The sequence below is a fragment of the Acomys minous genome (assembly GCF_964271855.1).
Source record: "Acomys minous genome assembly, chromosome: 9".
In the NCBI taxonomy this organism is placed as follows: Eukaryota; Metazoa; Chordata; class Mammalia; order Rodentia; family Muridae; genus Acomys; species Acomys minous.
In genome coordinates, this window is record NC_140490.1 from 9,247,422 (window position 1) to 9,261,619 (window position 14,198).

The 14,198-nt window shown below is 46.8% G+C and overlaps 1 protein-coding gene and 1 long non-coding RNA gene across 2 annotated transcripts in view; one reads left to right on the plus strand and one right to left on the minus strand.

The window, feature by feature from the left end:
- The window catches only part of PLAC9 (placenta associated 9), an 11,034-nt gene extending 10,560 nt beyond the window's left edge, over positions 1 to 474 (minus strand). Inside the window, exon 1 of the mRNA XM_084796251.1 lies at positions 180 to 474. Coding sequence (XP_084652377.1) covers positions 180 to 276 — 97 coding nt within the window. The 5' untranslated portion in view covers positions 277 to 474. The remainder of the gene's footprint in view (positions 1 to 179) is intronic.
- A 4,035-nt stretch (positions 475 to 4,509) lies between these two features.
- Positions 4,510 to 13,389, plus strand: LOC311606085. Its single transcript, XR_014782192.1, has 2 exons — positions 4,510 to 4,954; positions 11,174 to 13,389. It is a non-coding gene; the product is annotated as an uncharacterized lncRNA (long non-coding RNA).
- The last annotated feature ends 809 nt before the right edge of the window (positions 13,390 to 14,198 follow it).

Below are 14,198 nucleotides of genomic sequence, written 5' to 3' on the forward strand. Positions count from 1 at the left end.
TCTCATCCATCTTGCATCCTCATCTCCAGCGGCGCCAAGCCTCTTCTCCCTTCTTACTCATCTCTCTCCTTGATCTCTGCCCTTTTCAGTCCTTGGGCGGCTCTGTTACTTTCACCGTCACCTTTCCCTCCCTCCACTTTTTCCGGGGTCTCTGTCTCCAGTTCCTCTCTCATTCCTACCTCGCCGTCCGAGCGTGTCCCTGGGTCCATGGTCCCACTCGCCCGCTCCAGCGCGGAGCAGGGCGAGCCCGGCCAGCGCGCAGAGCAGCGACTGCATGGTACGGAGCCACCGAGTGCAGCAGTCTGTCCGCAGTCACCTCCCGGGATCGCGCCCGCCCGGCCCGAGGAAATGCAGTCCAAGCCAAAATTCCTGGGCGGCTCCGGGCTTCTGGCTCCAGAGAACCCGCCCGCCTCCTCCAGAAGCCCCACCGAACCCTGTGAGAAGGCGCAGCCCGGGATCCCGTCTTGAAGGCAACCTCTTCATCAGGGCTTCTTGTCCAGCCCTCCACCCCCACCCCTCACCCTTGGGGAACCAGCACAGAAGTGGTGGGGTGGACTGCATGTGGGAGGGCTCCAAGCGCTGCTTCTGGGGTCACTACTCCTTATGAGCCCATTTCATAGACACCTAGATTGAGCCCAATAATGAGGACTTTCCTCTGTGTCCCTCGCAGGCTGGCACAAGATCTGAACGCCGGATTCCTAAGAAACTGGAAGTGTTCTCTGCTTACTTCTGAACCAGAAAAGAAGGCTAATGCTACCAGACAGAGGGAATCAAAGGCTTAGTGCCTCGGTCTACAGAAACCCACTGTTAAAGACCGTTTAAGGAGTGGGCCAGGTGTGGTAGCACATGCCTTTAATCCCAGCACTAGGGAGGCAGAGGCAGGTGGATCGCTGTGAGTTCGAGGCTAGCCTGGTCTACAAAGCGAGTTCAGGACAGCCAAGGCTACACAGAGAAACCCTGTCTCAAACAAACAAAAAGCACCCCCCCCAAAAAAAAAAAACAAAAAGAGTGAAGGAGTAAGATGCTACAAGCTGCCCAAAAAACAGCTCAGATCTGGGGTGTCAACCTTTTTTTGTGAGGTATGAGGGCGGGCACTTGCCCCTCGCCCTCCTCATTGCCCCCCCCCCCCCCCCGCCCCAGTGAACAATGAATTCGGTAGTAAGAGAAATCATCAGTGGAATTTACAAATCTATGGAGAAGAGTTATTTTGGACCTTTGTTGGTTACTTACAAGTTACAATTTGTTTTTTTGGTTTTTTTTTTCTTTTTTGGTTTTTCGAGACGGGGTTTCTGTGTACAGCCTTGGGTGTCCTGGACTTACTTTGTAGACCAGGCTGGCTTCAAACTCAACAGCAATCCACCAGCCTCTGCCTCCCGAGTGCTGGGATTCAAGGCACGCACCACCACGCCTGGCTTTCTCTTACATCTTATTTTCTTCCTCCCACTGACTCTCTTTCTCTCTTGCTGTCTCTTTCTCTCTGGGGTACTCCGCAGGGTGATACAGACTGCTCACTGAGGATCAAAGGGAGAACATAGCCAGAAGCAGAGGGGTCGGGGAGAGTGCAGAGTGGACATGACCCTGAGCCATGTGAAGAGGAGGGGAAGGGGAGAGAGGGAAGAGGGGGAGAGAGAGAGAAGAGAGAGGGGAGAAAGGGAAGAGGGGGAGAGAGGGAAGAGGGGAGAAGGAAAAGGGGAGAGAGGGAAGGGGGAGAGAGGGAAGGGGGGGGGGAGAGGGAAACCACTTGCAGCAGTCAAGAGTGGCAAAAGGTGAAAGAGGGAAGGGTAACCAAAATAGCTGGATTGTATAGGAACAGTCTGGGGGTGAAGGGCAGCCCAGGCCCTGGCCAGGAAAATTCAGGGTAGAGGACAGGATATGGCAGCCATACCCTATAACAGATAAGGACTGAGGGATGCTGGGGGAACCTAGCAGCCAGGTCCGCTTTGATGTTAAATAGGCACCTCAGCCATTTCTCGCAAGACCTGAGACTTAACATTTGGTAGTCTCTAGGAGAGGTGAAAGTGGAAATCGTGATTCACATAGACATCTACCCCTTAAGGAGGTCACAGGCCCCGCAGTCATTATGCTATAAACCGGAGCTAAGCCATGGAGAGTGGAACCCACCCTGCTATCTCTGATCCATTCCTAGCACTTGGGAGGCAGAGGCAGGTGGATCGCTGTGAGTTCGAGGCCAGCCTGGTTTACAAAGTGAGTCCAGGACAGCCAAGGCAACACAGAGAAACCCTGTCTCTAAAAACAAAACAAAACAAAAAAGTTGAGAATCAGAGAGGTTAAAGAAACTTTCAGGTTGTAGAGTTGGATGGTGTGGAATGAGGGTTCAAATCTAGTCCTGTTTTAGAAAACAGTATACGCTGTTCTTAGTTCTGTTTCTGTTGGAAGCAAGCTGCTGGGGGAGGGGTGGGGTGGAAGCAGAGAGGGTCTGTGTCTTCAGCCTAAGAGTAGGCTGGGATCTTGTGCTGGTGGTTGTTTTTCAGTGAACCTCAAACCATTGCAGACCTGCAGCTTAGAACACTGCAGATGCCTCACCTGTGGACCACACTCATCCAACGAGTACAAAAAGAGAAGACAGTAAAACCATAAAGCAAGAACAGCGATTCCAATGAATCTGCAGAGGCCAAGTGCAGAGCTCCTAGCTGCAGGCTGGATGTTGGTGGGCAAGCGTGAGGGGATGGCTTTATGGAGAGTCACCCTGTTTGTCATGTAGCAAAACAAACAAACAAACAGTCAAGACGGGTGGTGTGGTGCACACCTTTAATCCTAGCACTTGGAAGACAGAGCCAGGTGAATCTCTTAGTTTGAGGTCAGCTTGATCTACACAGTGAGTTCCAGGGCAGCCAGGACTACACAAAGAAACCCTGTCTTAAAAAAAAAGACCACTCACAGCTGGGCAGTGGTGGCACACGCCTTTAATCCCAGCACTTGGGAGGCAGAGGCAGGCAGATCACCGTGAGTTCAAGGCCAACTTGGTCTATAAAGCAAGTCCAGGACAGTCAAGGCTACACAGGGAAACCCTGTCTCAAAAAACCAAAAAAAAAAAAAAAAAAAAGAATCAAAAAAACCCAAACAACAACAACAACAACAACAACAAAAAAAAAAACCCCCACTCACACAGCTGAGTGGTGGTGGCACATGCCTTTAATCCCAGCACTCAGGGAGGCAAAGGCAGGTAGATTGCTGTGATTTTGAGGCCAGCCTGGTCTACAAAGCACAGGACAGCCAAGACTACACAGAGAAACCCTGTCTCAAAAAAAAAAAATCAAAACCAAAACACATACACACAAAGTTAACTTGTCTGCTCATGTAGCAGAAGAAACAAAACCGGGTGCAAGAGAGTGTCTGAGGATCAAGACCATTTGATGATCTGTCTGTGTCTCTAGGTGGCTAAGTATGAGTGAGTACAGGTTCCCCAGAGCCAAAGAAGGCATTGGATACCCTGGAGCTGGGGTTTCAGGCAGTTGTGAGGCCTTTGTGTGGGTGCTAGGAACCGATCTCAGGAGTTCTGCAAGAGCAGTAAGTGCTTTTACCTGCTAACCCACTGCTGCAGTCTGCAGCATCACATACTGTATCTGCTGTTCCTCATAAATCACAGTCCATGTGTTAACCAGGAACTCTCCCCTCCGCCTCCCCAGGAGGCAGTGAGCCACCACTGCCCCGGCTTGAATCTAATTCTTAAAAAGCTCCGCTTGGAGATTAGGACGCCCAGCTGAGCTGGGTTAAGGGGAAGGATTTGTCACAATAATGCCAAGAATTGTCTATACTTAGCCTGGCATGGTGGCACATGCCTTTAGCCTTTAATACTAGCACTTAGGAGGCAGTGGCAGGTGGGTCTCTGTGAGTTCGAGGCCAGCTTAGTCTACAAAGTGAGACCAAGGCAGCCAGAGCTCTGTGTAACAAAGAAACCCTGTCTCAAAAAACCACAAATATAGCCCGGCGTGGTGGCACACTCCTGTAGTCCCAGCACTCCGGAGGCAGAGGCAGGCGGATCACTGTGAGTTCGAGGCCAGTCTGGTCTACAAAGTGAGTCCAGGACAGCCAAGGCTACACAGAGAAACCCTGCCTCGAAGAAGGAAAAATAAAAAAAATAAAAAAATAAAAAGGAGAAAAAAAGAAAGAAACAAAAAACAAAACAAAACAAAATCAATTGTGATCCACCCATGTGTATGTTCAGAATAGAACTCGGGTCCTCTAGAAGAGCAGTAGGTGCTCTTACCCTCCGAGACACTCTGCAGCTGAGGACATAACAGGGTTTCCCTGGGTAGCTCTGGTTGTCCTGGACTCACTTTGTAGACCAGGCCTTGAACTCACAGAGATCTGCCTACCTCTGCTCTGGAGTGCTGGGATTAAAGGTGTGCACTACCACGCCCTGATATTTGTTTTGTTTGAAACAGGGTTTCATTTTGTGTATGGCTTGACTGAGCAACAACTCACTTTATAAAGACCGGGCTGGAATGAAGCTTACAAAGATCCCTGCCTTTGCCGACTATTGGGACTTTTTGTTTTGTTTTTGGTTTTTTGGAGACAAGGTTTCTCTGTGTAGCCTTGGCTGTCCTGGATTCACTTCGTAGACCAGGCTGGCCTTGAATTCACAGGGATCTGCCTGCCTCTGCCTCCCGAGTGCTGGGATTAAAGGTGTGCTCGACCACACCCAGATTCACCTTAAATCTTTAAAAGACCCTGCGCACTAGAGTGAAGCGACTTCCTCTGGCCTCATCCTCTGAGGCTGTTAAACTTGCCTAGGAGCCTCAGTTCTCAAATAAGTCTGACCTTTTTTGTACTTTTAATCTGGCTTCGATTGACATATTTCGTCGTCAGAGACAACCCATCATCTTAGTGCTGAAACCTGGGAGAGTTTGAGTCCCCAAGCCCAGTGGCCCCGGGTCCTGGACAAGTGGAGACTGCTTCTCCCCTCTCTCCGCCTGAGGTAGCTTTAGATTCGGTAAGTGACCCGTTCCCCAGCTGCTGCCGAGAGGCACTAGGTCTCTCTCTCTCTCTCTCTCTCTCTCTCTCTCTCTCTCTCTCTCTCTCTCTCTGTGTGTGTGTGTGTGTGTGTGTGTGTGTTGGACCTCTCTGGACTCTCGGTGAAGACGTTGCCAGTTGAGAGCGAGTCTTCCAGAACAAACCCAGGCCTTTGTTCCAAGATATTCTTACATTCCCTAGTCATCTGTTAGTGGATTAACCTCACCAAAAACCTACCAATCCCAGATTTGGGACCCCACTTCTATATTCTTGGGATTTGGCAATAGCTGGGAAGATGGATGCTTCTGGGTCTAAAGTTGATCCTCAGTCTCCTCTAGGGTGTCTGCTTCGAAATCTTCCTAAATTGGGATCTCAGAATTTGCGTCCTACACGCCTGCTCTTCCTCTGCTCTGTGGCCTGGCCACAATATGTTTTAGACAATCAATCTAAGTGGCCACCAGAAGGCACGCTGGAGTTTAACATTCTCTGTGATCTTCAAAATTTCTGCCGGCGTTTGGGCAAATGGACTGAGCTTCCTTACGTTCAGGGTTTTTGGGACCTGCGCTCTTGCCCTTCCCTCTGTAGCCAGCGCTCAATGGCCCAGGTCTTGTTGGCCAGGGTTATAACGCCCCCACATTCTCTTTTATCTGGGGAGTTGGATCCTGAGTCGCCTGCCAAGACTGAGTCACCTGAGTCACTGAATCCCCCAAGCCTTCCTCAATCTCAACCTATTTCTCTCCCCTGCTCTGGGAAGCAGGCCAAGGAACAGCCCCTCCCCCATTTCCGACCTCCCCAGTCCGCTGTCTCTCCCCCCACTGCCCCTCCTATTAGGCGAGAACCCACAACCTGGTCTCGGTTCTCACACTGGCCTACCTTGCCTGGATTATCCCCTGTGGCGTCACACACTTGGCCCAAGCCGACCTCTGCTCTTCTCTGCCCTCTCAGGGAAGTAGACAAAGCCGAGGGCCCTGTCCTAGTTCAAGTTCCTTTCTCTCTACGGGACCTCTCCCAGATTGCAAAGCGGCTAGGCTCCTTCTCTGCCAACCCTTCTGCCTATATTAAAGAGTTCTGCCACCTTTGCCAGGCCTATGACTTAACCTGGCATGACCTCTGTGTTATACAGGCTTCTACCCTCACTCTCGAGGAAGGTGAAGAAGTCCAGGCCGCAGCCAGGCAGTATGCAGACCAGACCCACCTAGTGGACAATACAATGCCTGTGGGTAAAACGGCAGTGCCAGATACAGAACCCAACTGGAGCTACCAGCTGGGGCAGGATAGCCGCCAGAGGAGGGACATCATGGTCCGCTGCCTCCTTCAGGGTATGGAAATGGTCTCAAATAAGGTTAACTTTGATAAGCTGCGAGAAATCATGCAGCAAGCAAACGAAAATCCAGCCCATTTTTTAAATCGATTACAAGAGGCCATGATTCAACATACTCGACTAGATCCTGCTTCCGCAGAGGGGGCTACGGTCCTTGCTACCCATTTTATTTCTCAATCATACCCAGATATTCGGAAAAAACTAAAAAAGGTTGAGGATGGTTCCCAAACTCCCATACAGGAGTTGGTAAAAATGGCATTTAGGGTCTTTAACAGCCGAGAGAAAGCGGCCAAGTCTTCCCGACAGGCTCAGCTACAACAGACAGCTACGTTGCAGGCCCAGGCCTTTGCAACTTCCCTGAGGGCAACCGCACCCCTCCCGAGGGAACTAGAGAGGTTCGCAAGGCTACATCCTGCCGGAGCGCAATTAAAGTCAGCGCCACCTGGAACCTGTTTCAAATGCGGCCAAGTTGGGCATTGGGCCCGCGCTTGCCCAAATCCTGGGCAGCCCAGCAAGCCTTGCCCTCTATGCGGACAACCTGGTCACTGGAAATCGAAGTGCCCCCACATGGTCTCGCCCTCTGTGCGCGGCCACGGAGGCTCAGTCCAATCAGCTCAGGCACCGCAGACACTTGCAGCCTTCGAGCTTTTCGGCCAGGCGGAGGACTGGCAGACGCCAGACTCCGCGATCTCCATCACCTTCGACGAGCCCAGGGCAACAATGAAGGTAGAGGGTAAATCCATCTCGTTCCTGGTAGACACGGGGGCTACCTTCTCTGCTCTAAACTCCTATTCGGGCCCCACTATGCCTTCGCTAACTTCTGTCACAGGGTTGGATGGAATTCCCTTCTTTGCGCCCAAGACCCCGCCACTCCTATGCTGTCTTGCAGGACGATCTTTTTTTCATTCTTTTCTGGTCTTGCCTGAATGCCCAGTTGCTCTGCTCGGCCGTGATATCCTCAGCGGCTTTAGGGCTACCCTCTTTCTCGCCCCTCTAACTTCTCCTGATTCCCGTCCTTTGCCTCTAGTCGCCTCACAGATCCCCACTCCAGACTGCCCTACTCCTACCCTACCAGAGCCAGTTGATGCCAAAGTATGGGATATCCCCACACCAGTGATTGCTACCCACCATCGGCCGGTCCCTCTCTGCCTTAAGAACCCCTCTTCCTCCAGACCCCAGTTTCCCATCTCTGAAACTCACCGCCTCGGCTTTGAACCTATCACCACCCGCCCTTTATCTAAGGGGCTCCTGATCCCTACTGACTCACCTTGCAACACTCCCACTCTCCCAGTTCGTAAACCTTTCATGGCCTATCGCACTGGACAAGGTCTCCCCTTCATTGATGAAGCAGTTATTCCTACCCACCCTGTAGTTACTAACCCTTGTACCCTTCTCTCTAATATTTCTCCTACAACTTCCCATTTTACTGTCCTGGATCTAAAAGATGACTTCTTGACTGTTCCTCTTCTCCCTGACTTGTAGTTTCTCTTTACCTTCACTTGGTAGGACCCTGACACTTGTAGTGCAAAACAGCTTACTTGCACAGTTCTCCCTCAACCGGGACTTTTGAGATAGCCATCATCATCATCATCATCATCATCATCATCATCATCATTTTGGGCAGTCACCGGCCTGGGATCTTTCCTGCTTAGACCTTAACGCTAGCACATTTCATTATGTAAATGATACTTTATTCTGCCACCCTTCCCTGTCTCTGTCTCAGAAAAACACTGTTTCACATCCCGGTATCTCCCACAGTCCTGGGGGGCAAGGTTGAAAGAGCCAAGGGACTGATAAAACAGCTTACCAACTATTTGAACCAAACCAGCAATTCCATAATCAGGGATTAATTGATCTGAACAGTAAACAGTACATCTTTCTGTAAGAAATCTGCTCAATCAGAGCTGGTCAACACCCAGAAGACAGTTCACACCAATGCCAGATGTTTTTTCTTTGGTTTTTCAAGACAGGGTTTCTCTGTGTAACCTTGGCCATCCTGGACTTGCTTTGTAGACCAGACTGGGTTTGAATGTAGCCTTTGCTGTTCTGGACTCACCCTGTAGACCAAGCCGAAACCTCCTGCTAGGCATGGAGCAACCAACTCCCAACTCAAACACTGCACTCTGCCCTTTTTCAGCCAGAAGTTGCCAGATATGTACTTGGTGCCCATATGTCCAAAGAGGTTAGGATGTTTGTTGACATCTCTGGTTGCTCTCCCTTCGCTCACATGGTCTGATAAATCCCACTCCCTCCAACCCTGCCTCCTTGAAGGATAGTTCCTAAATCAACCTGCCCTTTTTGTACTTCTGGCTTTGATTGGAATATCTCTTTGGTGATCAGCCATTAACCTTGTTTTTTTTTAATTTTTAGAATTACTTAATTTTTGTGTCAGTATGTGGGGATGTGTAGATGACTGTGGGTTTCTTTGTGGCAGAACTGTTAGATTCCCCCCGGAGTCAGAGTTACAAGTGGTTGTTAGCCAACTGAGACACCGGGAGTGGAACCTGGGTTCTCTGGAAGAACAGTACAGTTGCATGTTCTTAACTACTGAGACATATCTTCAGCCCCTATTTCTTTAAATTAATATATCTGTGTATGTGTGTATGTGTGTAGGCTTGTGCATACAATATCAGTGGAAGCCAGAAGAGGGTGTCAGAGCCCCTGGGACTAGATGTGGATGTAACACACAGAACCTAGGACCTCTGCAAGACAAGCTAGTGCTCTTAACCACTGAGCCATCTCCCCCAAGAAGAGGTGAAAAAAGCAAAATATTGGTAGTGTTAGAAGATTTACTTGTGTTCTTTTTGTTTGTTTTATTTTTGTTTTTTGAGACATGGTTTCTCTGTGCAGTCCTGGCTGTCCTGGACTCACTTTGTAGACTAGGCTGGCTTTCTTTTCTTTCTCAGAGATCCGCCTGCCTCTGCCTCTGAAGTGCTAGGATTAAAGGCGTGTACCACCACCGCCTAGCTCTTGTTTGTTTTATTTCTCAGTCCTCACTCCCTGGTCTAGGATCTGTTCAATATTGTCCAGAGCAGGCTCTGGCAAGGGGCACCTGAACAGAGGGACTCCTAGATAACAAGGAATTCAGTGAAGGACACCACAGGAGAAAAATAAGCTCACATAAAATAAAAAGTGAGAGTGCAGTGATAATCTCTCCTGTAAAAATGGGCCAAGGTAATAGTTGTTTGCTGTTTGTACATATGCTTTAAAACATGCTTCAGGCCCAAGGAACAAAGGTAAGTCAGCAACAGTTGTTTACGTTTTTAGAGTTTATGGAAAGTGTTTGTCCATGGTTCCCTGAAGAGGGAACACTAAACTTGGAAACTTGGAAAAAGGTAGGAGTTAAGTTACAGGATCATCAGGATGCTTTTAACCCTGAGATGGTTCCTGTAAACACTTTTAGTTTGTGGGCTTTAGTTAGAGATAGTTTAGACCCCAGGCATGAAAGAAAAAAGTTAAACTGACATTGTGAGGAACGTGTCAATGCTTGAGAAAAGTGAAACAGCCCTCTACTCTAGTGCCCAAGCCTGTGTAGATTCAGGCTGCAGAGCAGTTAGTACAGGAACAGCTGGATATTGGTCACCTAGCTCTTTCTAATTTTCCCTAGAATCTGTTTGGTCACATATTGGCAAAGTCTCGAGACTGTGTTGGTTTGTCTTGCCCATCAGACAATGTTTTACGGTTGTCATGTCAAATTTTGTTTCTATGTCTATACATTTGTTTAACTGTTTAAATGTTTTATCTCTTATATTCTGAGAGAAAGGCCAAACTTCACCTGCTGGCCAATTTTCTAACTCATTTCAAAGATTCTTTAAAAAAAGAGACAACAAAAAACTGATAAACTAGCTCTGTCCTTGGAACCAGGAATTTACATCTGGGAGTTTCCAGCATGAATCAAACTGGAAACAAGCCCAGGGCTGTCAAAACAGCTAAAGATGTGCTCTGAGCTCTGGCAAGCCCCAAAACTGCAACATAGTGAGTACAAGGTTACTACTCACATAGGGAGGACTAGGTGGCTGAATAATGAGTTAATGTGGTGGTTCCACTTAAAGACACCAAATTGTTAACACTGTTAAAATTTGGTTTAATTTTATAAAAATTAATGGTTATGCTCTATGGCTTCACTCTTTTTTTTTTTTAAAGGAAACTCTGATATATTATTAGCTCTGATAAAGGTATTTTATTAACAGCCTATACGTATTTACAACATTCATTTAAAAAGCACAGATTGCTTATTGCTTCAGAGAAAATTCAGCACGAACTCAAGTGGTTAAGGACTGTGACAGCTGTATTTGATATAATGGCTGGTGCTTCTTTTAACTTATACATTGCTAGTCAATATATAGCTCGAGCCTTACAGATTTTAGAAAGAGTTCCATATATTGAGACTTGTTGGGGACCGGTTACATGGCCAATGTTCAGCCATCTTGTCAGAACCTAGGTTCCTATTTCTCCAGAAGTCTGCCATTCCCCAGAAACTAGCTGACCGTGTCGTAGGTTGGCAGTTAGACACCTGTTGTGGTTTATTGTGGGGGCTGGTCAATCTAGACCCCTGAGCTACTCCATTTTCATTGGGACTACTGACAAGATCAGATTAAAGGCTAGCTGCCTGTGAGCAGCAGTTCCGGGAGCTTTTTCCTGACTAATCAGATCCTTCACGACTTTCTTGGAATTTCTCTCCTGCAATTATAGCAGCTGTAAAGGTAGATATCTACCTGCTGGAGCATTCCAGAGTTAGGTATCTATAGCAACCCTTGCTTATGCAAATGCCCATACCTCTGTGCCTATATAAACTCTCTAAAATTTCTCAATAAACAGGGTTTGATCAGAATGCAGGCTTGCCCCCTTCTTCGTGTCTAGTGTTCTGTCTCTATACAGGAAAAAATTTCTCCTGAGCGTTAGTCAAACCCCGGCGGGCTGGGGCAGATTGGCGCCCAATGTGGGGCTCGGAGAATGGAGAATTCACCTGTCCATCGCCCTTCTGGACTGGCCCGTCACCCTGGATCGCCACAGGACTTTGTGCCCGTGAGATAGATCGACTTGGATCGCCATGACTACTCAATCGTGAGATAGATCGACAAAGGTAAGCGACGGCAATACACACATGGGACAGTCACTCAGCAAACATGAATATTTATTAAGGGGCTCAAAACTTCGCTCAAGACACACGAGGAACGCGGGTAAAGAAAAAGGGCTTGGTAAATTTTTTTCTCTTTATTGATGATATTTTCCCTTGGAGGCACTGTAGATGAAAAACGCTGGCAATGAGTGGGGGATTGCCTTCGTGATTATTATAGATCTTTTGGGCCTGAAAAGGTCCCAGTGTCTGCCATATCTTACTGAAATCTCATTAATGATATATTTGGATTACCACAGACTTCATGTCTGTGAGTCAGATCAAAACAGATCACCACGGACTTCATGCCCATGAATCAGATGTACACAGATCGCCACGATTCCCTGAATCGTGAGACAGATCGACTAAGGCAAGACACAGCGACACACACACACATATGGGACAGGCATTAAGTAAGCATTAGCTTTTCTTACAGGGATTCAAACAGTCCCTTAAGACACAGGAAACTCGGTATTGCTCTATAATCGTCATGTCAAATTTTATGTCTATGTCTGTAAATTTGTTTAATTTTTTAAATATTGTTTTTAAATATTGTTTCATTTTTTCTATGTCTTGAGAGAGGGCCAAGCTTTACTCACTGGCCGATATTCTAAAACAGTGCAGCACAACATGGCACGCACAGCCCATGAGGCAGTAAGAGTATTGCCTCCAAGGCAGGAGCAGGCCCACCCTTCCCAGGGCCTGGACCCAGGCACAGTGACTGCCTGTGGGGCTTGACTCTTACAAAACAGGCATGGCTGTGAACACATGGCCAGTTGGAAAAGTGCGGTCTAAGGAATAGTTTATTGCCTAAAACTTAGAAATTTCTTGCTTAATTTTTTGCTTGTAAGTGACTAACAGTTTTCCAAACTGGTCTAGGAAATGGAGTTAATTCCAAACTCCTTAGCTACAAGGTGTTTATAATTTTCTTATTTCTTTGCTTAATGTTTACTTGAGGTATTTCTAAAATTTTTAGATTCTCAAAAAAGAGAGATAAACTAGTTTTGTCCTTGGAAACAAACATTTACAGCTGAGAGTTTCCAGCTTAGATCCAACTAGCTAAACAAGCCCAGAACTAGAATTTCTTTGGCCAGATAATTTTACAGACACGGCTCCTAGTTATCTGCGGGCTTGACTCCTACACAGTAGAGATGGCTATAGACACCTGGCTAGTTGGAGAGATGGAACTAGGAGGCTGAAAGTTTTCTAAACTAGGCTAGGGAATGTAGTTAACTGCTTAAAACTTAAAATTTTCTTGTTTCCCTGATTAATTTTTGTTTGAGATGTTTAAAGAATTTTTTTTTAACTAAAATTGGAATGAAACAATTAAACAAGTCACGGTGGCACATGCCTTTTAATCCCAGCACTCAGGAGGCAGAGACAGGTGGATCTCTGTGACAGGGTGTGGTGGTGCACACCTTTAATCTTAACACTTGGGGATTAACAGGGACAGAACTCTTGAGTTCCAATCTGATCTCCACAGGGCGTAATCTATTTATAAGCTAAGTTACTTACAGAGATGTAAGTTTTTAAACTTACTTTAGACTTGGTACTTATGGGAACATTGCAGCCAGGATTGTCCTCTCCTGTGGCTGTCCCCAAGGATACTTTTAAAATTGTCATAGACCTTAAGGATTGTTTTTTCACTGTTCCCTTGCATCCAAAAGATTGCAGTAGCCTTTGCTTTCAGTAGGCATTCTGTGAATTCTAGAGAACCAATGAAGAGATATCATTGGCAAGTTTTGCCTCAGAGAGTGACTAACAGTCCCACCCTATGTCAGAGATTTGTAGCTACAGCTTTACAAAAGGTTAATATGTATGTGTGTGTGTGTATATATATATATATACACACACACACACCCCAATTTATATATCATTCATTACGTGGATGATATACTTGTTGCTGAAAAGGATTGGCAACAAGTGCTTTTGTGTGATGCTTTTATGGAAACCCAATTATCTCAGTCTGCTCTACAAATAGCTCCTAAAAAAATCCAAAAGGTTGATCCATGTTCGTATTTGGGATTCCAGCTTTTTTCTTCTCAGGTAAAACACCGAAAGGTATCACAGTGAAAGTGGATCATTTAAAAAACTTTAAATGGTTTTCAAAAGTTGCTTGGTGATATAAATTGACTTAGACCTTATTTAAAATTAACAACTAGAGATTTGCGGCCCTTATTCAAAATCTTATAAGGAGATTCCTCTCCAAACTCGCCCTGAGAGCTTACAGCTAAAGATAGGAAAGCCTTGGCATTAGTGGAAGAGGCTATCTCCAATCAATTCATAACCTATATAGATTATGATAAGCCTCTAGGATATGTCAGCAAAGCTTTTCAAAACTTTTGTGACTTTTTTCCATAAAGCATGTTACGGGTATTCCTTATAACCCTCAAGGACAAGGTATGGTGGAACAGGCTCATTCTACCATAAAAACCTCTTTACAAAAAGCAAAGAAGGGGGAACTTTACCCCCAATCACTTAAAATTCTTTGAGTCATGTTCTCTTTATTTTAAATTTTTTACTGCTTGATGCCAAAGGAAATTCCGCAGCCAGTCGATTCTGGCACTCAGTCATCCTTCACTAGAGTGAAATGGAAAGATCCTTTCACTGTGGTCCAGTGGAATAGACCTGACCCTGTATTAATATGGGGTGGAGGCTCTGTGTTTTCTCGCAGGAACATGATGCTGCACGCTGGCTGCCTGAGAGGCTAGTGTGTCAAGTGGATGTTGGCATGGATGAGTTTGCTGGTGATCTTGAGGTCGGAGGAGAAGTGCTATTTCTATGCTA